The following is a 24,936-nucleotide window of genomic DNA, read 5'->3' as shown; positions in this document are numbered from 1 at the left end:
ACTCTGATTTCGTGAATGAGCCATTCATCTTTGAAAATGGGACAATCTCTAGAGGAAGCAGCGTGGTCACCCATACAGTTGATGCAACGAGGGGATGAAGGTGGACAAGCACCCTCATGGGCATACTTGCCACACGTAACGCATTTGGCCGGATTGGAACACGACTGACTGGTATGATTATTGAACTGCACACACCGATAGCATGGCATAGGGTTGGGGATGTAAGGGCAAACTGAAATTATCTCATAGCCCGCTTTTATGTTCGATGGAAGTTGAACTCTGTCAAATGTCAAGAAGATAGTACGGGTTGGAATCAATTCCTTGTCAACCCTTTTCATGACTCGATGAACAGCCATTACACCCTGGTCAGACAGGTAGTTTTGAATTTCCTCATCAGACAATCCGTATAGGGAGTGTGTATAAACCACCCCGCGTGATGAATTTAAAGTGCGATTGGGGAAGTAACCCCCATGATTACCGGTGTCTCCGATGGTGCGCTCCTTGCTTGTGGGGGCCCTCTCTGAGGGCACTCCCACCTTAGGTGATTGTTCACACCTCCCGAGAAACGGATGGAGGGGCCAATCAGCACTTTCGGAAGGTACCAGTTCGGGTAATCACCCCTCCCTAGGCCTGGCTGTTACCAGGGGGTACATATGTGTCCTACCTGTCTATCCGGAGTGGGGAATTATGCGTTACCCTGTCACCGGCTTCACATGGGAATGTGTGGGTCAGCCTTCAGACATGCACAGGGAGGAGGGGGGGGGGGGGGGGGGATGGAAGGAGAAACAAAGAAAAGGAAAGAAAGAAGAGAGGTCTCAAATGCCGCAGTGGAGAAGAGGCTAAATAGAAGAGGGTAAAGAGGAGACGCAAGGAAAAGAGAAGGACAAAGGAAGGACTTTCCAGCATAGAAAACGAAAAAGAGAGACTGTCTTACAGTTACAAGTGTCCGTTTCTGGACGTAGGCACAAAACATACTCCCAGAGGGAGAGAAGAGGAAGGGAAGAGGTGGTGGTGGGAGGGGGAGGGGGAGATGGGGGATGGGGAAGGATGTGGAAAAGGAAGGTATGCAGCCCGGAAAGGAAAGAGGGCCGCACGAGTTCGTGGTCCTGTGCTCGCCACACACGTATCCACAAAAGAGTTGTGGACCCCATAGGGGGGGGGGGGGGGGGGGGGGGGGAAATTGAGCTTCATGTATCACTTGAGAAAATGCAGTACATCACAAACATAGGTGAATCTTCTAGTACACTGCATCTAGACCAGGGAGAGGTCAAGAAAACCAACAGGTTTAAGTACTTGGGAGATTGGCTGGAACCTAATCTATCTGAAGGAACAGCACTATCAACTCGTGTCAACAAGCTAGAGCTGGCAAACCAGCTGACCAGGAATACTTGCAATAAAAAATGTCTCCCTCGTAACACTAAACTGAAGCACTACCAGGCAGTCATCCATCCTGAAGCCTTATATGCTTCAGAATGTTTAATACTCATTAGGAAAGGACTTACTGAAAAGCTCGAAATCCAGAAGAGAAAGATAATGAGGAAGATACTGGGGCCAGTCAAGGAAGGGTGACAATTATAAAAGGCGACCCAACTGAAACTCTACAAGTACTGTGAAAGAATCACAGATGTAGCTAAGAAATGACGTCTAGCATTTTATGGACATGTTTACAGAATGCATCGTGACAGATTGACGAACCAGCTTCTCTGTTACTGGCAAAAGAGGAAGACCAAGTCACCATGGTTGATGAAAGTGGAGAAAAATCTTCAGGAACTGGGAATAGCAGCAGGAAACTTGACGGGTCGGACAATGCTCAGGAAGCAGCTTACACAAAAGAGGTTCCAGGACAGACTACAAAGAGAGAAGACTGGTGCCCCATGGACACAGGAGAGGAAGGAACAATACAGCCAGAAGATGCATAACTACTGGGCAAACATCAAGGACCACTCCAAATGAAATAGTTGAAAGTCGTGGTCCTTAGTTGGCCTATAAGGAATAAGAAGAAGAAGAAGAAGAAGAAGAAGAAGAAGAAGAAGAAGACGACGAAGAAGAAAGCCGAAGGGCGTAGTGAGGTTGGAATTGAGTTATAGCAGAATGCTAATCAGTGATACGATCTGTGGCACAGTAGGCACAACATTCCGTCTCCCAGCTACTGTCAGTGGAACAAGTATCATAAATCTGACACAACACACATTGTTACGGTATGTTGATAATTAACACTTAGTGACTGTATAATCACAACTGAATAAAACACAATTTTTGTACCATACGAGTTTCACCTTTATTCTTTGCAAGGCATCTTCAGAGGTCTGGAAAATGTACACACTTTTTATACTATTTAGTTTATATTTAAAATGTTATATACATGTATAGGGTATAAAAAGTTCTGGCACTTTTTGCTTTTCTATGACATAGTAATAATTTGATTTTCTACTTACAGTTTACTTGGATGTTGACGTACATGTTGTGTTCTAGTTCCTTTGTTATAGCTACTCTCCTTCTCATAACTGCCATTTGAAATTTCGTTTCCACACTTAACAGTGCTAGGACTTGAACACACATTCTCTCTCTCTCTCTCTCTCTCTCTCTCTCTCTCTGCCTGTGTGTGTGTGTGTGTGTGTGTGTGTGTGTGTGTGTGTGTGTGTGTGTGAGAGAGAGAGAGAGAGAGAGAGAGAGAGAGAGAGAGAGAGAGAGAGAGAGAGAGAGAGAGAGAGCACATACTATGTTTTACATATTATCATTTGTTTTATTAAGTTTAGTAGATAGTCTGTATTGTTGCATTTCTTTTATTAAGTTTATTTAAAAGAGAGCCTGTAGTGATGTGTTTCTGGTTGTTTATCACGTATTTTCTCAGCAATGGCTTCCTGAATGGTGTATGTTTCCTGCTTAGAGAAAATACTTGTATGTTCCTTGAGAATGTGAATTCAGTGGTCTGAATGGAGAGAATAATGTTTTCGGATTAAGGGCATCACTGATGAGCCATGTGTGTCAGGCAGCAGTAGAGATAGGAAGAAGTTATGAGCTCTGTGTATAATTTTGTATTGTGTGGGGGGGAGGAGGAGGGGGGGGGGGGGCTGCGTACCTGCCTCAAGACTTTTCCAGAGACGCATCCAATAAAATCTGAAGAAGTTTATTTGAAGGAGAGGGAGGTGTTGAACCATGATATAATGTATTTGGTGCTGCCAAATAAAACTTCAGGCACCTTCTTTGGCAATGCAAGAAGGATAGGGAAGTGGGTCAAGCCATAACAGCGGAGTGGAATTTCAACAAGGGGAGATTGCTGATATCACAGTATTACAGGCTCACCACAAGACGATTACCTCATGCCACAACTGAGCTGGGTAGCCCAAAGTGCCAAACTAAGGACACAGCAAAACAACATAGCAGCTACAACTTCACTGGCCTGATTTCACCATCTCCCAGTTGTACCATTGTTATGAGTTGGGGTGAAGAAACCAATATGGGAGCATAACAAGAACACGAGAGTCTCAAAAATACTGCTCATTTTTTGGAGGTCTGTAGAAGACCAGCCTGAATGAGGGACCTATGTCGGTTCACAATCTGTTTCTCTAGCTATCTGCATACCTCTATGGCCAAATCTAGGGACTCAGATGCTGTTTGCTGCAGTGCCTCCATCCATGCTGAGTCTGATGGGAAGGATATAGGCAGCTGTGAACAGCAGGCCACTTGGGGTACCCATTACAAATGCTGCCGCCGACCACCCTGGGAGTCTCTGATTCCCATCATGGGCCACCAAGTCTCGGCTGCCTACTTCCTGCTCCTATGGGTGGATTCCACTGCAACTGGGCACTCTGCTGTTGAGAGGCTGCAGTGTGACTCAGCACTCCATGCATTGCATGCCAGCTCCCAGTGGTTGCATAGCTGACACCCATATCAGTCTTGTTACCTCAGCAGCCTTATGCTGACCCTGCCATCACAACAGCATCCAGACAAGTCACACACTGGTACCAGCATTTTCCTGGTAGGGCACACATTGCTCCTGCTTTGCTGATGTGTGAAACTGCATCATCTACGTATTGTTGAACAACAAATGTTTGGTTCTTTCATACTATTTTACTAGTGCCTAATGGGTGTTAAGACACGTACCTAGTGTAATGCCACTTCCTTTGGACACAAAGATGAAAATAAAAAAATATTACCCAAAACCCTATACAATCCCCAAACCCAAGAGCCAAATTTCATTAAAAAAAAGAAGAAAACAAAAGTCCCACTGTGATAGCATCACTTGAATATTAGCAAGTATACTGAAGAGAAACAATGTAAAAAGAAATAGAAAAGAAATCCAGTATAAAGAGTATAAAGAAAATTAGTATTTTTGCAAAAGAAAGTAAAACAGGATCCCTTTTGTATCAAATTAAAGTAAAAGTAGATCGCAAAGTAGTGTACTTATAGATCACGGAGTAGAACAAGTGACCTCAAAGAATACTCCTTGTGAGTACTCATTGAGGACACCATGAAATACAGAAGATAAAGTTATACATTGCTAATGTGCCTCTAAAACTTGCTTGATCGTGTCTTAACTTAATGTGTGCTCCTTTACATAGGTGATACGAGATTGATTTTACGTTTTGGAGATTTGCGATCTGCTAAAAATCATTAAGATTTAAATAGGTAGATCAGCAGCTTTGAGTATATCATTACGTAAAGTCAAGATAGGAAAAGAACCAAATTTGTCTTAAATTGATTATTATCAATGTAGGCTTAACTTTGTCCGAAAGTGATAGACTGTTAGTAATTTTACGAAAAAGGAACTGAATATTAGTTTCGAATTCTGTGAAAATAATTAGATTTCATTAAAGCGACTGGTGAAATCTGGATCTTATTGCAAACTCTTTGACTGAAATTTACGTAATTAATTCCACCCAGCTTAGGGAAAAGTTACTGCTCTTTAAGACAATGATAGGATGTGCTTAGACTATAATAAACCAGCATAACATGAATTTACCATGTTTGACATTTATTTCAAACCAAATAATATTTAGTGCTTATGAAATATTTTATCAGTGCAGCAATACAGAATTAGTAACAGAGTGCTGTACACACACACACACACACACACACACACACACACTTTGTCGCTTTAAAAAGTTATCATACTGATGCAGACTATTTAGCTTACGTAAACTGAGAACTTTTGTGGAGAAACTATTGATGTACATAGACTGTAGTCACAATTAGTGCAATAATAGCAGTTTGTACGCATCTGCGTGTAGCTGTGCTCGTACACGTTGGGGAGCATATGGTTATTTGAGCTGGTCAGTAAAATTAATATGCACTTGGCATGAATATAGTGCAGCAGGGCAAACTTCTTTTGTAACGTTCGTCATCAGACATTCTACCACTAGCTGGTCGGAGCACGAACTATAAACTAACATTTTCAATAGAAGAAGCAGTTACACTAGTCACCGAGCCGCTATTAATCCACATCCTGGGGTGGTGGTCCATTGTACCTTGACCTCAACTTTCCCCTAACTGAAACCCAACATAACATCCAATGCCACCAGCAGTAATGTACACATTTAATAAAAACTGAAAAGAGCTGCTGTTGAGTACACCATGCAGAAATATTGTCCACACTGTTATGGATCTTCCTCTAATCATGGAAAATATCAGTTTCTTGGAGATAACAGTTTTATCAGTAAGCAATGAGAGGACCCTATCTGATAATTGTTTGCATATACTAAGAATATTAAAATGCTATTATACTTCCTTGTGACACATCTAATGTTACCTTAGCTTCTGTTGAACATTCACCATCCAGTATGCCATCAGTCAAAAATTCCATGTAGCTGATAAAATTTTTGTTATATTCTTTAACAGGTTACAGTGTCAACCATTTATTAGAAAGATAGAAACAACTTGTTCGCGTGTGCATTTCATAATCATACAGGGGTTCGCATGAGTAGTCTTTCCTGGACCCGCTCTGGTTCTTAAGCTTCTATCCCTCTAACAATGTTGTGATGTTTGAGCTCAAAATATGCCCTAGGATCCTTCAACAGAATGTCATTAAGAATACTAATCTGTTTGTCTCAATACACATGGACTAGAAAGGGGCTATTTACAGAATGTATTCGGTGTAACATGTAACAGGTATTTGCTTAAGGCCTGGAACCTTGTTTGCTTTTAGTACTTCCAGTTGTAATTCAGTACTAGGAGTTTGTTGCACAGATTAATCAGATTTTATCCAGATCAGAATAAATGATTACTTTGCAAGTCACTGGTGGATGTCATGAGTCTCAGCACAAAATCCTGAACATTTCTACAGATATGAGACGCTTTCCAAGGAGGTAACTACTGATAAATAATATCCAGATAGTAGTTATGAAAAGTTGCATAAGATGTGTTCTGCATAAACAACAATCATATAACCTGAGGAAAAGAATGACAAAGGCTGAAAAGAATTTTGCTAAAATTAATAACGAAGCAAGCCAGTAAAACTCAACATCAGACATTATAGACTGCCAGGTAATTTTTGACTGTCCTGCACTACTTATCGATTCAACAACCAAAGAAGGAAGATTCACCTGTGCTAACTATGATACTTTTCAAAATAAACATTTGGCATTGGGCTAATATCAGTAGATGAGTGCATAAAAATGTTCTGTCTCTATACAAGTGAATGCACTGTTATTCAACACAGGAGTGGGTTTGAAAGGAAGATTGGAGTTTAACATACTATAGAGATCTTCATTACCACAGGATGGAAAAGGAAATAGCTATTACACTGTTTACAGGACTCAACCTATGATTCATCTTTCTGAGAAACAACAGATAGAAGCAGATGCAAGCTTTGAGTCAATCCATGTATCTTAGATTATGCTCAAACTGGAACAGCAGGGTAGCAATATGACCTGAAACTGTGAAAATACTCAAGGAAACTGATTTTATCTGGAAAAGTTAGAGTCACTCACATACAATGAAACAACCTTTCCTTCTCACAATAAATAAAACTTTTAGCGTCAAGACTGATATCAGATACATACACAATAACAGAAATTTTAGTGACAGTACTAAATTAAACAGTAAAATTGTATAAAAAATTCAATTCGGAAAACTGATAAATCCACTCTTCTAATAGAAACACACATAAGTGGGAATGAGAAGAAATTCTCTCATTTCAGGTCATAACAGTCTCCAAATAATACTGGTCGACCTGTCTGTCTGTCTTTTTTATACAATTACATTGTTTCCTTTCATACATTTCACTAAAAGTGAAGAATCCTGGAGATACTACGTGGTTTCAGATAGATTATGTAATGGTAAGACAGAGATTTATGAACCAGGTTTTAAATTGTAAGACATTTCCAGGGGCGGATGTGGACTCTGACCACAATCTGCTGGTTATGGACTGTAGATTAAAACTAAAGAAACTGCAAAAAGGTGAGAATTTACGGAGATAGGACCTGGATAAACTTACTAAACCAGAACTTGTACAGAGTTTCAGGGAGAGGGTTTAGGGGTTGGTGGGGGGGGGGGGGGGGAGGGGGGGCTGTTGTTTGTGGGAAGGAGACCAGACAGAGAGGTCATCGGTCTCATTGGATTAGGGAAGGATGGGGAAGGAAGTTGGCCGTGCCCTTTCGAAGAAACCTTCCTGGCATTTGCCTTACACGATTTAGGGAAATCACGGAAAACCTAAATCAGGATGGCCGGACGCGGGATTGAACCGTCATCCTCCCCAATGCGAGTCCAGTGTGCTAGTCACTGCACCACCTTGCTTGGTTTCAGGGAGAGCATAAGGAACAATTGACAGGAATGGGGGGAAAGCAATACAGTAGAAGAAGAATTGGTAGCTTTGAGGGATGAAGTAGCAGAGGATCAAGTAGGTAAAAAGACGAGGGCTAGTACGAATCCTTGGCTAACAGAAGAAATATTGAATTTAATTGAGGAAAGGAGGAAATATAAAAATGCAGCAAATGAAGCAGGCAAAAAGGCATACAAACGTATCAAAAATGAGATCAACGGAAGCGGAAAATGGCTAAGCAGGGATGGCTACAGGACAAATTTAAGGATGTAGGGGTAAGATAGATACTGCCTACAGGAAAATTAAAGAGACCTTTGGAGAAAAGAGAATCACTTGCATGAATATCAAGAGCAATGGAAACCTAGTTCTAAGCAAAGAAGGAAAAGCATAAAGGTGGAAGTATATAGAGGGTGTATACAAAGGCGATATTCTTGAGGACAATATTATGGAAACGGAAGAGCATGTAGATGAAGATGAAATGGGAGATATGGTACTGCGTGAAGAGTTTGACAGAGCACTGAAAGACCTGAGTCGAAACAAGGCCCCGAGAGTAGACAACATTCCATTAGAACTACTGACGGCCTTGGGAGAGCCAGTCCTGACAAAACTCTACCATCTGGTGACCAAGATGATTGAGACAGGTGAAATAGCCTCAGACTTAAAAAAAATATAATAATTCCAATCTCAAACAAAGCAGGTGTTGACAGATGTGAAAATTACTGAACTATCAGTTTAATAAGTCACAGCTGCAAAATACTAACACTAATTCTTTACAGACGAATGGAAAAACTGGTAGAAGCCGAACTCGGGGAGGATCAGTTTGGATTCCGTAGAAATATTGGAACACGCGAGGCAATACTGACCCTACGCCTTATCTTAGAAGCTAGATTAAGGAAAGGCAAACCTACGTTTCTAGCATTTGTAGACCTGGAGAAAGCATTTGACAATGTTGACTGGAATACTCTCTTTCAAATTTTGAAGGTGGCAGGGGCAAAATACAGGGAGCGAAAGGCTATTTACAATTTGTACAGAAACCAGATAGCTGTTGTAAGAGTCGAGGGGCATGAAAGGGAAGCAGTGGTGGGGAAGGGAGTGACAGAGTTGCAGCCTCTTCCTGATGTTATTCAATCTATATTTGAGCAAGCAGTAAAGGAAACAAAAGAAAAATTCGGAGTAGGAATTAAAATACATGAAGAAGAAATAAAAACTTTGAGGTTCGCCGATGACATTGTAATTCTGTCAGGGACAGCAAATGACCTGCAAGAGCAGCTGAACGGAATGGGCAGTGTCTTGAAAGCAGGATATAAGATGAACATCAACAACAGCAAAACTAGGGTAATCAAATGTAGTGGAATTAAGTCAGGTGATGCTGAGGGAATTAGATTAGGAAATGATACGCTTAAAGTAGTAAAGGAGTTTTGCTATTTGGGGAGCAAAATAACTGATGCTGGTCGAAGTAGAGACTGTAGAGAATGTAGACTGGCAATGGCAAGGAAAACATTTCTGAAGAAGAGAAATTTGTTAACTTCCAATATAGATTGAAGTGTCAGGAAGTTGTCTCTGAAAGTATTTGTATGGAGTGTAGCCATGTATTGAAGTGAAACATGGACGACAAATAGTTTACACAAGAAGAGAATAGAAGCTTTCAAAATGTGGTGCTACAGAAAAATGCTGAAGATTAGATGGGTAGATCACATAACTAATGAGGAGGTATTGAATAGAATTGGAGAGAAGAGAAATTTGTGGCGCAACTTGACCAGAAGAAGGGATCTATTGGTAGGACATATTCTGAGGCATCAAGGCATCACCAATTTAGTATTTGAGGGCAGCATGGTGGGTAAAAATGGTAGAGGGAGACCAAGAGATGAATACACTAAACAGATTCAGAAGGATGTAGGTTGCAGTAGGTACTGGGAGATGATGAAGCTTGCACAGGATAGAGTAGCATGCAGAGCTGCATCAAACCAGTCTGAGGACTGAAGACAACAACAACACTAAAAGAGCAATCTCTAAGTATGAATTATTTCAAGATTTTTTAAGTCTGCTCTTAGCTTTTCTACACAAAATTTTATTTACTTTGGAATAGTTCTTTGGTGTGTGTGTGTGTGTGTGTGTGTGTGTGTGTGTGTGTGTGTGTGTGTGTGTTCTGATTACTATGAGAATTAAATAATTATTATTGTATTTTTATGGCATTTTGTGATATGCTTTCAGACAAATGATTAATCATAGTCTGATGACTGGGGTATTGTGGGTATTGATCTGAACTAACTTTGAGTGAAGTTTAACACAGCCTGAATATCTAGTTTCAGTGGTACACAATGAAACATTTTGAATTTTCTGCAATAATTGTGTTACAAAGACTGAGTATTATTTTTTGAACAAATTAAATTTTTTTCAACTTTGTAGTTGAACTCTGAATAGTCACTGATAAATGGGAGGGAGGAGAGGTGCTCTCCCTCAGTAAGCAAAACTTCTCACAATCACGGAATAAAACCACAACCTTGAGCAGTATTATCCATAAAAAGCACATTTGGCTTTGAACTCTGGTCTGTTTCTGACAGTTTTTATCGGTCAGACTGTTGACTACTCACTCACTAATCTCTGCATTAAAAATGTGAGTCTAATTGCCCAGCATAGCTTATTGATTGGGTCATACAACTCTATCAGAAAGAATCTTTCACATTTTGAAACTTCCTGGCAGATTAAAACCGTGTACCAGATAATGAATCAGACCAAGTGCCTTACCTTTTGCAAGCAATGCTCTTACCTACTGAGATATTAAGAGCGTTGGTTACAGAAGGCATTGTTCCAGGTTCAAGTCTCATCTGGTGCACAATTTTAAACTGTCAGGAACTATACACTCTCGTCATCTTGTCGCATGCGCCCTGGCTTGTCACAACTGAATGGAAAAAGGAAAAAAGAAAATCTTTGTAGAATTATGGATAAGTTATTAAACATAATGGAAAATCTTTCTTATGATTTTCTCTCATGTTTGCCTTGTCTGTATAATCTATATTCACAAATTTCCAATCAGTGTTAATTGGTGCTAATGTTAAACATCACTCCTCACTGCAAGTTCAAATATTGGCTGTGAAACTATCAAAAGAAAAACTGACAATTATTTACATAAGATATATTGTTTTATTTTTCACAGAAAATATATTTCTTTTAGCAATTTGTTAACACATGGTTAAGGACAAAGAGGAGGAAGTGAATGCTCAAACTCCAGTTTTTAAAGAAATACTGAAGCTACTGAAACTGAGTAACTAGAATATGCAGAAATAAAAGCTATTGTCACCTTACTGTATATTAGGGATGTACTTATTGTTAATGGGACATGGAAAAACAATTTTACTAACCTGCAGAGAATGACCTCAGGGAAGACAAAAAGCTGTTCCTTGTTTGAAATTATCAGTTTCTTTTTCAGTTTTCAGTTGATAACAACTTGAATATTGGGATACCTTACTGTATATTAGGGATGTACTTATTGTTAATGGAACATGGAAAAACAATTTTACTAACCTGCACAGAATGACCTCAGGGAAGACAAAAAGCTGTTCCTTGTTTGAAATTATCAGTTTTTTTCAGTTTTCAGTTGATAACAACTTGAATATTGGGATAAAGGGAAAATTTTCATGATATTCAGTGGGTAAATGTATGTCTATTGACACATGTAGAACACAGACATCCATACACATCACTCATATTTAATATGATCACCAGGAGAGTGGAAAGAAACCATTCCAAATGGAAAGTGTTTTAAAATACAGATAAGAAAAACTTTTACATATCATAAGGTTGTTTTGTTTATCTTTACAGCTCCTGCCCTCTAGTAAATAGAAATTTTCTTCCCCATTTAAGTACAGTATGCAATGTTTTTTGGCCAGTCACCAATACAATGAATGTATGTGTAGCTTCTTGAACAAGCATTTCCTCCTCACTGCAAATTCTTAATTTTTTTCCCCTAAAGTCTAAACAAACCACACTCATTTCAGAACAGGAGTTAATAGTATATTACCAGTGTGACAAAAAATTTTCTGTATATCTTAAAGTACATTCATAGTACACGAGTGTCCTGACTTGGCACCTTAATCAATTTCCAAAAAATGAACAGTTGTGGGGGGAAAGCTATTTGGTCAGGTTTGCTTCATTACAATTTAATTATATTTGCTGTAACTTGCTGTGAGTTTCTCCTTATTACTGGTGTAAGCATTCACTTCCTCCAGCAACCAATCTAAGTCACAAATAGATCGAAATCACAGACACAAATCAGGCAGTTAGCAATATCATGGAACATAAAAATTTAACATTTTATGCATATTTATACTTTTTACAGTATGGCATTTTTATTTACAGCTCAGCTTGAAAAATTAGACTCTAAACGAGCCTGAGCATGAGCATTTGCACACTCTGTGACCAATTTATGCAGTTCACGAGCACTATAACCAAGTAATTTCTTCAGGTCACATACAAACTTGTACACAAAACGTTTCCCATGCACCTGAAAGAATAATAAAAAGAAATATACAACTTAGTTATGAGTAGTACTGCTTTGTGTGTCTCAAATATCAACCTCTATATGTCTACCAGCTTCCTTCAAAATACTAACATAACATATTTATATAAATAAATCATATGCTAATGTGTCATATTACTTGTTTTATTATTGAAGAGTACTATTGTAACAGCAAATACGTTATCTTTAGAGGGCAGGTTGAGAGAATGAATAACCCATTTTACATGAACACAGAATATTCACAATCTCCCCTAACCACTACTCCTCAACAAAAAAGTCAGATTGCATGATTCTGCAATAGAATGAATGCAGTATTTCAAACTAATTGGCCATAATGAAAAAGTAATTTATTATACCGAAGCATAAATTTACATTCCTGAATTGAGTAATGTGCCCCATGGACATTTTCACCACTTGCGTAATATCCATTTCTGTCTATGCTCACATCTGCATAACATATGATTACCAGAGTTCTCCTAGCAAAACACTGTAGCCAGGCACCTAGTTTTGGTGTTCTTGTAAAGATAAGTCATTTCAAATTATAAAAACATTTAGTTTAGTACTGATTACGTGGTAAATAGGTGTATTAGTGTGTACACAACGTTCAAAGTCGTCGCCATGCATAGAAATATGGTACGGGTGCAATTGATGTTGATGTAGCATTCTCAACACCGACATTTTTGAGATTCCTGATTCTCGTGCAATTTGTCCGCTACTGATGTGCGGATTAGCTGTGACAGCTAATGTTGACCTCCATCTGTCCCAAACGGTCCCTTCCCTACAGCCTAGGCCTTCATGGCAAACTAATCTGCTCCAGTCCTGAATCCCTGAACCATTACACCAACAACCTGAAAACAGCTTTCGCATCCCACAACTACCCTCCAGACCTGGTACAGAGGCAAATAACCAGAGTCACTTCCTCATCCCCTCAAACCCAGAACCTCCCACAGAAGAACCACAAAAGTGCCCCACTTGTGACAGGACACTTTCCAGGACTGGATCAGACTCTGAATGTGGCTCTCCAGCAGGGATATGACTTCCTCAAATCCTGCCCTGAAATGAGATTCATCCTTCATGAAATCCTCCCCAGTCCACCAAGAGTGTATTTCCACCGTCCACCTAACGTTCCTAACCTCTTGGTTCATCCCTATGAAATCCCCAAACCACCTTCCCTACCCTCTGGCTCCTACCCTTGTAACCGCCCCTGGTGTAAAACCTGTCCCATGCATCCTCCCACCACCACCTAATCCAGTCCTGTAACCGGAAGGTGTATACGATCAAAGGCAGAGCCACGTGTGTAAGCACCCACGTGATTTACCAACTGACCTGCCTCCACTGTGAAGCCTTCTATGTGAGAATGACCAGTAACAAACTGTCCTTTCGCATGAACGGACACAGGCAGACAGTGTTTGTTGGTAATGAGGATCACCCTGTGGCTAAACATGCCTTGGTGCACGGCCAGCACATCTTGGCACAGTGTTACACCGTCCGGGTTATCAGGATACTTCCCACTGACACCAACGTATCAGAACTCTGGAGATGGGAACTTGCCTTATATATCCTCTCTTCCCGTTCTCCGCCAGGCCATAACCTCCGCTAATTTCAAGTTGCCGCCCCTCGTACATCACTTATCACTCAACAATGTCTTTGCCTCTGTACTTCTGCCTTGACTGACATCTCTGCCCAAACTCTTTGCCTTTACAATATCTGCCTGTGTGTGTGTGTGTGTGTGTGTGTTTGTGTGTGTACCTGTCCCTTTTTCCCCCTAAGGTAAGTCTTTCCGCTCCCTGGATTGGAATGACTCCTTACCCTCTCCCTTAAAACCTACATCCTTTCGTTTTTCCCTCTCCTTCCCTCTTTCCTGATAAAGCATCCGTGGGTTGCGAAAGCTTGAAATTTGTGTGTGTGTTTGTGTGTTTTTTAGTGTGTCTGTCTACCAGCGCTTTCTCGTTTGGTAAGTCACATCATCTTTGTTTTTTAATATATTTTTTCCACGTGGAATGTTTCTTTCTTATAAGTAGTTCTATTATGTGTTTATTACTTTACAAATAAAAAACTTTTTTTTAAATTCAGTGCATTAATGCGATCTTAGTAAATGATTGTTTGTAAAATGATTCTGTCATACCTTGTAAAATGATTCTGTCATACCAGTGTTCATTAAAAAAAAAAAAAAAGATGATCATTCCACTTGGGACCTGTTTTTCTGACATGTTTTACATCCTGTAGGACCTCCTCACTAGGGATCCATTGGAATGAAAGTAAGTGTAATCTAATGTAACACAATTACATTTCTGTCTTCACCAATCCATGTTTGGTCACAGTTGGGGCATCATTCCATTAAATGGTGAAATTTAACAGTTGGAACATATTCTTCTTCTCAGAATAAAGATTCAAATTGTTATGCTGTAACTGACCATAATATTTTTGTCACTCCTACTTAACTGTCGCTGAAAAATCACTTGCCAAATTTCAGCTGGCAAAAACTTGAAAAATTACCTAAATAAAATCACGAAAAGATGTTTTTCCTGGTTTGGCAGTTGAAACTCAGAGATGGACACTGTTTGATGGCACCAGCTGTAGTTAATTGAGTGTAGCGAGCATAATTGGGAAAGAGAGGACATCTGATTATCAGCGCAGTTCACACTTCAGGGCTTTCACAAAAAATTGATACTATCCTTCATTTTTAACACTTTTACTTTCAACTTCTGAGAAATGTTGGAAACATATCAACCTTAGTTCAAGGTTTAAAAAATGTTATGTTCTAACTTTCCATATAAGTGATGTGAGACACTGTGAGTGTCTTCTGAAACAGATATCAACCAAAGTCATCTACAGAAAATGTATGAAAATTGAGTGATGTGAAAAATGGTGAGTCAACTTTTGACTGGACATTTAAATAGCACAATCACGTGGCTAGTAACAACAGGGACACTCAGTACTGAAGACAGCTAACCCACCAACAATAAAATAAATGAAAGATAATTATACTTGTGGAGAACTTATGGTGCATAATGCCACATTTAATTATGCACTATCAATGAAAGAAATGTTGGAAATTAAAATTATCATGTAAGATGAAGGAAAAGCAGGGGTGTATCTATTGAATGACAGTCGTATGAAACACTTCAATGGCAGTAATGTCCAAAGGATTTTTTTTTTTTTTGTCTATTCTGTATGTGATTGTTCAGGTGGAAAAATGGAGTTGCAAAAGTCTGTAACAATCAATAGTAAATAATGATGACATTAAACACATCTTTTTGAATTTTTTCTGAAGCTTGCACTGGTTTTAATTAATCATAAATTTACAAGATAATCAAAACAGTTAAATTTTAAAAACAGGAACAGACAATAAAATGGACACTTTAATTAAATGAGGAAAAATGTGCATCCATACACAACAATCTGTGATCAGCCTAACTGGCTCATTGTTACCTTTATTAAATGAAAACTTTGGATTATGTGTGAAATCTGGTGGTAAACTCATCAAGGTCTGAGAAAGAAAAATATTACATTTTTCATATGCCACACTTTTCTTCCATTCTGTGGGAAAAAATTCCTTCATATGGATTCCTGACCAGGTGTTAAAAATTGTACATCATTATCAACAATGGTAGTTCCTGCATGGAGTAAGGACAATTACAACAGCACATGTGATGACGCTGATGTCAACACCTCCCATTACGTGGCATCTCAGCAGTTCCATTGAATGCAGTTGCCTGTGCAGCAGCCTCAAACTCTGACCAGAAAAGGGGCCCCTTATACACACATTGGATTGAGGTGTTGTGCAATTAATTATGTCATCACTGGAGAACCGCCTTTGCTGGCCAGTAAAACTAGGGCTGGCGAACCTCCCTCTCGCAAACTTCTGTGATGTTATAGTCACGTGACTAACTCTTGTGTTGCGCATGTGCAACCGAGCTGTGCAGAGTTACTGAGGTTGTTCAAGGTAACACGTAAACTGTCCCAGGGCAGCCCACGGAGCTACAACACCAAGAACAACCACATCTAAATTTCTGGCAAGGTCAATGTGTATTTTTTCACTTGAAACTAATCATTATTAAAAATGATAATAAACTTGTACATCTCCAATTGATCCAAATTCTTCCGTAGTACCAGGACCCTTAATCCAACAAGAAACACATTCAGCTGCACCACAGAGATGTGATTGTACACAACACCTTTCACATGTCAGAGTTCGCTAATAAGGACTTTGGGGGGTCTTCATATACAAGTGATGCTGAATTGGTGCTGTTTTCTTGTAATAGGAGGAGAGTGTTTCTTGCTGGATGAAGGGATAAGGCACTACAGAAGAATTTAGATTAATTGGAGACATAACATTATATTATCAACATTAATAAAGATTAGTTTTAAAGAAAAAACACACACACACACACACACACACATTGATCTTGGCAACAGAAGAGAAGTTATTCTTCTTGGTGCCTTAGCTCTCCGGGCTGCCCTGGGACAGTCACAGTGTGACCTTGAACAGTCTCAGTAGCTCTGCACAACTCAACTGTACATGCACCACACAGAGTTTACGTGTGCACAAGAGAGGTACACAGGCCTCTCCCACGAGAAATTCCGCAAATTGCCTGTTAATCTGAACTTCTAAATCGTGTTCTTCAATCAAGTTGTGGAGAGAGGACCTCTCCATATTCCTTTAACACAACGATACTCATGAAGAGCAGCAACACTATTGCTATTGTTTTGATATAACAGGTTTATGAATAAAGCACCTTGTCCATGCCCATGTGGACTGTGACTGTAATACACACTGATGTTTGCGTTTCAACCTTATGTCACTGTACCACTACCAGTGCCTAACAAGTCATAACACTAACATTACAAAAAGCACAAATAATCCTGCAGTGCAGTCTGAGCATCAATTCTATTAAGTTAGATATCCACATGGTAAACAGTTTTCTGGCTACAATGGCTCAAGTACTGAAAACCTGATTATAATTACCGTGTAGAACAACAATGAAAGTTCTTGGATAGAATAATCGTTCATTACCAGTTGCATTTCAAAAGTACATTGACAAAGTAGTACAGATACTGGTAGTATGTAATGCTGCTCATAATACAGTAATATTAGGCTGAATTAAATCAGGCAATGCTTAAGGGATTAGATTAGGAAATGAGAAACTGAATGTAGTAGATAAGTTTTGCTACATAGACAGCAAAATAACTGATGATGACAGAAGTAGAGAGGATATAAAATTCAAACTAACAATAGAACAAAAAGCATTTTGAAAAAGAGGAATTTGATGTAGTTGAATATGTACAAATTTAAATGTTATGCCCCGGTACATCTGGGGAATTTAGGAAAAATGGCAGAATATTTTCATCTGGGAAAAATACAGAATTTTTTTAGAATTTCGGGAACTTTTCATTGTTTTAGAAACTAAACTAGTAAGAACTGAGACTCTAACAAATAATTTTACTTTAGCCCACTACTACAGAATAATACTGCAGCAATAAAACAAGAGAATAACACCAAAACAAAAGTTTAGTTGCATAGAAAATGTGCCATTCACAACAATCAAACACAGTACACACACAAGTGTCTGCCAAAGGTAAGATGTGTCACAGGATTTAGTATGAAGACTCTACAATACTTCATAACAAGAAAATTGTTTTTCCATGAGCACGGCACCACAACTATTTACATTTATAACAGGTTACAGGAAAATCTTGCAAATGTTAGTTTGAAAAGTGTTACTTTCAAAGAAAATTTCTTTTTATGCAAAATTAATTTATGTTACACATGAAAATGCATGACAAATTTCTAAAATCACAGCGTGTTTGACTCTCATTCAAAACTTAACACTTTAAGGATCAGCCACTTGAAAAATATTCACATGCAAAAGACCAACCATTTATGGCATCATTTAAAATTAACTAGCATATCTGTGTTTGACACATACAGTAACAGATGCTAGAAAAGATCATCCTTCAAGGTTTTTTTCATATTTATTTTAGTTCTTTCATAAATTTCAAGTTACACAATAACAATGGCAGAAAGTATAATTATCATTAAAGAAAGTGTGAGATGCGTTCTTGAGCAATTTCACAAGTAATTGGCTTTTCTATGGAAAAGTCGAAGTGTTCTGGCTGACTACATCCGCATCCTATGCTATGAATATCTGCTGTCATTGGTTGGTGATCATGTGACATGAACTATGATTGACTAACAAATGTGCACTACAATCCTGACTTCAGTGCTTCAGAAGTTACTGTGCTGTATATGATGGAATTCATACTTATACCTTTGTACTATGCAGTGTACATGTTGCCATGCAGCAAAGATCTTTCCAAAATACATTATTTTTTGCTGGATTTCATTTTCTAAAGTTGTGGGATGTTCCAGGCTCATATACAAAACCTTTACAATTCAAATGATTGAAGTTTTACAGCTCCGACAGAAAATATATAGTCACTTAACACAGAAAATTGTAGTTTCACCAGGGGTATAGTGTATTTTCACCATAAAAAGTGTATTTTTGACAGAGAAAAAAATATATTTTTAACTGGGAAAAATCCAGGAATATTTTTTTTTCTTGTTCGCATATACTGCATAAGAAGTCTATCTATAAGCACTTGCCTGGATTGTAGATTTACAAGATAAACAGCTTAGACAAGGAGAGAACAAAAGCATTTGATTGTTGTGCTACGGAAGAATACTGATAATTAGATGAGTGGATCAGATAACTAATAGGGGAACACTGAACCTGATTGAAGAAAGAAGAAATTTGAGACAACTTGACTAAAAGAAGGTATTGATTTTTTAGACACATTCGGCAGCATCAAGTAACTATCAATTTGGCAATAGAGGGTAGGAAGGGGGGGGGGGGGAGCTGTAGAGGAAGACCAAAGAGTTGAATACAGTAATAGGATCATATGGAAATAGTTTGTGGTAGTTCTGCAGAGAAGATGAGGCTTGCGCAGGACAGAATGGTATGGACAACTGCATCAAACTATTCATTGGACTGAAGGACACACACACACACACACACACACACACAGTAAATTTGGTCCAATTATGCATGAAAACTGCGAAGTTTGCCAGCGATTCATAGGGCTTTCAAATACAGTTTCCTAAGTGAAACATTTATCACGAACAAAAATAAGTTTGAGGCACTGCATCAGTATTTTCTACCAAGGCAACAGTTTCAAAGAAAAAATTGTCACCAATTTTTTGGAAATCTTGTTTTATTTGTGTATACTCTTAACCAATTTGAAAAACACTTTATGAATAAAATATAAATCGTATCCTCTGCAAACGTTTAGTTACTTTCAATCATTAATTCAGCACTCACTGTGCAAACCAACAGAAACCGTGACAAGTGAGTACCACAATGCCTATTGTGAGATTTTAGGACTGCATGGTAAGCAATTTTAAGAGAAGAGGCCAGGCAAAAAATCTCATTTCATAATATGTTGTGAGTAATTTCCAGTTCATCTCAGCAATGTTTTGCACAAATGGTTAACAGTGAAGAAAAAATAACTGAAGTGTGTTACAACATGAAAAGTTCCCTTGTCAATTGTTCTACGAGGAGTATGTCACTGTGATACCTTCAGGAAGACCATAAACAATAACCCATACCAAAGTCTCCCAGTGCTATAATAAAAGTGTGCTACAGAGACCATTAGTATAATCCAAACTACTCACTTTGGCAATCATATCACCATCATAATAATAACGGAGGGCACGAGAAAGTTTCTCGTAGTTCATTGTTGGCTTGTTCTTTCGCTCTCCCCACAGCTGGGCAACCATTTCTGGATTAGTAAGTTTAAATTCACCCTCTGTCCCTTCCCACTGGATCACTTCAACATGCTCTTTGTCAGTCAGAAGCTCCAGAAGGAATTGCCAGAGTTGTATCTGGCCATTATTGCCTACAAAAATATCAAACAACATTTTTAGGAATGCAAATACTTGTTACATCATGCTTAATTGCCAATGAAAGTCAAAATACAATAAAATTTTCAGACAACATATCCCATTTTCGTAAAGTACCTTGAAACTTGTGAGGAAATTGATGGAAACCTACCTGTACGATTCCCACATCCTATGAGTGTTCCACTGGCTTCAACAACACTAAGTGGGAGACCGACAACACGTGGCAATTTTCCAAGTCTCTGCTGAATGCGAGTTGGTCTGCCTCGGGCAATAACTGGAGGTGGTGTGACAGAGGGCGATGAGGGATCTGACTGAGATTTCTGCATGACCACTGGGGAAAAAAATGTTTCTAGGCATTAACAACACATATTTACACTAAATTCCAATGCAACACTTCTCAAGTCTTTAATAACACAATAAAAATTTCTAGAATTCAGTCACCAACATCTTTCTTTTGCATTCGACAACATCTTTCTTTTGCAATCGCTACAAATTTGCATTTTCAGGACAGAATAACCTTTATAGTTATCTATGTGGGCCAGGCTTCTCTTGAGACTAAGGGGATAATTAAGCAGTCACTAAGTGTGCCATCCCAGTCACTGCAAGAAGTACGATAGACTGGAACACTAGACTGTGTTTGAAATGTTTAATTCAGGAGTTTGCCCAAAACAGTTTCATTTCGAGTGGTAAGATAGGCGATTTACAACTAGCATAAATCAGTAAGGAATAGCTGGTCAGTTATTTTGTATTTATCTAACCTAATTCATTGTGGATGTTTTGTTTGAAGCTCTTCCTGAGAACAAGCACGGCAGTGATCAGAGAGTGGGATTTCAAGTTCAGCAAAAGTGAAGTCATCATCAAAACACACATGCCTGGCCACTGCCTGGTCTGAGGATATGAAGTGGAATACCAATATATACAGGAAGCAATAGCATTGTAATCCAAAATTCAATCTATCTAATTCACATGAGACATACCACTTTCACTGAATATATCATACAGAATTAATCAAATGCACTGAAACGAAAAGATATCAGTGCAAACTGTTCAGATATCTTTAACCTCAATTTAATGAATATGTAGCAACTAAAAAAAGATCCCATGCTTATCTATGATGAGCAGTTGCCTGAACAGTTAGGCTATATGAGCACATCCTCATGCCTGATTGAAACTTTCATACTCACTGATGTTCCCTCCTGTTATTGCCAAACACCTAATTCATTTCATATTAATACCTTGCAGCACCCCCCCCCCCCCCCCCCCCCCCCCCCATGAACCATGGACCTTGCCGTTGGTGGGGAGGCTTGAGTGCCTCAGCAATACAGATGGCCGTACCGTAGGTGCAACCACAACGGAGGGGTATCTGTTGAGAGGCCAGACAAACGTGTGGTTCCTGAAAAGGGGCAGCAGCCTTTTCAGTAGTTGCAGGGGCAACAGTCTGGATGATTGACTGATCTGGCCTTGCAACATTAACCAAAACGGCCTTGCTGTGCTGGTACTGCGAACGGCTGAAAGCAAGGGGAAACTACAGCCGTAATTTTTCCCCAGGACATGCAGCTTTACTGTATGATTAAATGATGATGGCATCCTCTTGGGTAAAATATTCCGGAGGTAAAATAGTCCCCCATTCGGATCTCCGGGCGGGGACTACTCAGGAGGATGTCGTTATCAGGAGAAAGAAAACTGGCGTTCTACGGATCGGAGCGTGGAATGTCAGATCCCTTAATCGGGCAGGTAGGTTAGAAAATTTAAAAAGGGAAATGGATAGGTTAAAGTTAGATATAGTGGGAATTAGTGAAGTTCGGTGGCAGAAGGAACAAGACTTCTGGTCAGGTGACTACAGGATTATAAACACAAAATCAAATAGGGGTAATGCAGGAGTAGGTTTAATAATGAATAGGAAAATAGGAATGCGGGTAAGCTACTACAAACAGCATAGTGAACGCATTATTGTGGCCAAGATAGATACGAAGACCACACCTACTACAGTAGTACAAGTTTATATGCCAACTAGCTCTGCAGATGATGAAGAAATTGAAGAAATGTACGATGAAATAAAAGAAATTATTCAGATAGTGAAGGGAGACGAAAATTTAATAGTAATGGGTGACTGGAATTCGAGTGTAGGAAAAGGGAGAGAAGGAAACATAGTAGGTGAATATGGATTGGGGCTAAGAAATGAAAGAGGAAGCCGCCTAGTAGAATTTTGCACAGAGCACAACTTAATCATAGCTAACACTTGGTTTAAGAATCCTGAAAGAAGGTTGTATACGTGGAAGAACCCTGGAGATACTAAAAGGTGTCAGATAGATTATATAATGGTAAGACAGAGATTTAGGAACCAGGTTTTAAATTGTAAGACATTTCCAGGGGCAGATGTGGACTCTGACCACAATCTATTGGTTATGACCTGTAGATTAAAACTGAAGAAACTGCAAAAATGTGGGAAATTAAGGAGATGGGACCTGGATAAACTGAAAGAACCAGAGGTTGTACAGAGTCTCAGGGAGAGCATAAGGGAACAATTGACAGGAATAGGGGAAAGAAATACAGTAGAAGAAGAATGGGTAGCTCTGAGGGATGTAGTAGTGAAGGCAGCAGAGGATAAAGTAGGTACAAAGATGAGGGCTGCTAGAAATCCTTGGGTAACAGAAGAAATATTGAATTTAATTGATGAAAGGAGAAAATATAAAAATGCAGTAAATGAAGCAGGCAAAAAGGAATACAAACGTCTCAAAAATGAGATCGACAGGAAGTGCAAAATGGCTAAACAGGGATGGCTAGAGGACAAATGTAAGGATGTAGAAGCTTATCTCACTAGGGGTAAGATAGATACTGCCTACAGGAAAATTAAAGAGACCTTTGGAGAAAAGAGAACCAAGTGTATGAATATCAAGAGCTCAGATGGCAGCCCAGTTCTAAGCAAAGAAGGGAAGGCAGAAAGGTGGAAGGAGTATATAGAAGGTTTATACAAGGGCGATGTACTTGAGGACAATATTATGGAAATGGAAGAGGATGTAGACGAAGACGAAATGGGAGATACGATACTGCGTGAAGAGTTTGACAGAGCACTGAAAGACCTACAAGGCCCCCGGAGTAGACAACATTCCATTAGAACTACTGACGGCCTTGGGACAACCAGTCCTGAGAAAACTCTACCAGCTGGTGAGCAAGATGTATGAGACAGGCGAAATACCCTCAGACTTCAAGAAGAATATAATAATTCCAATCCCAAAGAAAGCAGGTGCTGACAGATGTGAAAATTACCGAACTATCAGTTTAATAAGCCACGGCTGCAAAATACTAACGCGAATTCTTTACAGACGAATGGAAAAACTGGTAGATGCAGACCTCGGGGAGGATCAGTTTGGATTCCGTCGAAATGTTGGAACACGTGAGGCAATACTGACCTTACGACTTATCTTAGAAGAAAGATTAAGAAAAGGCAAACCTACGTTTCTAGCATTTGTAGACTTAGAGAAAGCTTTTGTCAATGTTGACTGGAATACTCTTTTTCAAATTCTAAAGGGGGCAGGGGTAAGATACAGGGAGCGAAAGGCTATTTATAATTTGTACAGAAACCAGATGGCAGTCATAAGAGTCGAGGGGCATGAAAGGGAAGCAGTGGTTGGGAAAGGAGTGAGACAGGGTTGTAGCCTCTCCCCGATGTTATTCAATCTGTATATTGAGCAAGCAGTAAAGGAAACAAAAGAAAAATTTGGAGTAGGTATTAAAATTCATGGAGACGAAGTAAAAACTTTGAGGTTCGCCGATGACATTGTAATTCTGTCAGAGACGGCAAAGGACTTGGAAGAGCAGTTGAATGGAATGGACAGTGTCTTGAAAGGAGGATATAAGATGAACATTAACAAAAGCAAAACGAGGATAATGGAATGTAGTCAAATTAAATCGGGTGATGCTGAGGGAATTAGATTAGGAAATGAGACACTTAAAGTAGTAAAGGAGTTTTGCTATTTAGGAAGTAAAATAACTGATCATGGTCGAAGTAGAGAGGATATAAAATGTAGACTGGCAATGGCAAGGAAAGCGTTTCTGAAGAAGAGAAATTTGTTAACATCGAATATAGATTTATGTATCAGGAAGTCGTTTCTGAAAGTATTTGTTTGGAGTGTAGCCATGTATGGAAGTGAAACATGGACGATAACTAGTTTGGCCAAGAAGAGAATAGAAGCTTTCGAAATGTGGTGCTACAGAAGAATACTGAAGATTAGGTGGGTAGATCACGTAACTAATGAGGAGGTATTGAATAGGATTGGGGAGAAGAGAAGTTTGTGGCACAACTTGACTAGAAGAAGGGATCGGTTGGTAGGACATGTTTTGAGGCATCAAGGGATCACAAATTTAGCATTGGAGGGCAGCGTGGAGGGTAAAAATCGTAGAGGGAGACCGAGAGATGAGTACACTAAGCAGATTCAGAAGGATGTAGGTTGCAGTAGGTACTGGGAGATGAAGCAGCTTGCACAGGATAGAGTAGCATGGAGAGCTGCATCAAACCAGTCTCAGGACTGAAGACAACAACAACAACAACCTTGCAGCAGACCCTGTTCCAAGACTGCTGCTATTCCCACTTATGCCATGAGAGAACCTCTGCCAGTAGCTTTCAGGGGGGGGGGGGGGGGGGGGAAGAAAATATAAAAAAGAAGAAAAAGAAATACATTTCTAATAACAGGTCTAGGCCTATCATCAGAAGGTAACGAGAATTTCGTGTACAAATTTCTACATTTTTTTCTATAGCAT

General features: G+C 39.3%; 1 protein-coding gene across 5 annotated transcripts in view; it reads right to left on the bottom strand.

The window, feature by feature from the left end:
• Positions 1-10,877: 10,877 nt before the first annotated feature.
• LOC126284164 (DNA-binding protein Ets97D-like) overlaps positions 10,878-24,936 on the bottom strand; it is a 74,143-nt gene continuing 60,084 nt past the window's right edge. For 4 of the 5 annotated variants that reach the window (XM_049982890.1, XM_049982888.1, XM_049982889.1 and 1 more), the window contains 3 exons: positions 20,330-20,509; positions 19,951-20,174; positions 10,878-12,260 (listed from right to left, as the gene is read on the bottom strand). In XM_049982890.1, coding sequence (XP_049838847.1) covers positions 12,117-12,260; positions 19,951-20,174; positions 20,330-20,509 — 548 coding nt within the window. In that variant the 3' untranslated portion in view covers positions 10,878-12,116. The remainder of the gene's footprint in view (positions 12,261-19,950; positions 20,175-20,329; positions 20,510-24,936) is intronic. The other variant, XR_007551444.1, reaches the window with a different exon arrangement.

The sequence above is a fragment of the Schistocerca gregaria genome, chromosome 8 (assembly GCF_023897955.1).
Source record: "Schistocerca gregaria isolate iqSchGreg1 chromosome 8, iqSchGreg1.2, whole genome shotgun sequence".
NCBI classification, from domain to species: domain Eukaryota; kingdom Metazoa; phylum Arthropoda; class Insecta; order Orthoptera; family Acrididae; genus Schistocerca; species Schistocerca gregaria.
The sequence above is the reverse complement of the archived record's forward strand: the minus strand, read 5'-3'. Positions and strand labels throughout refer to the sequence as shown.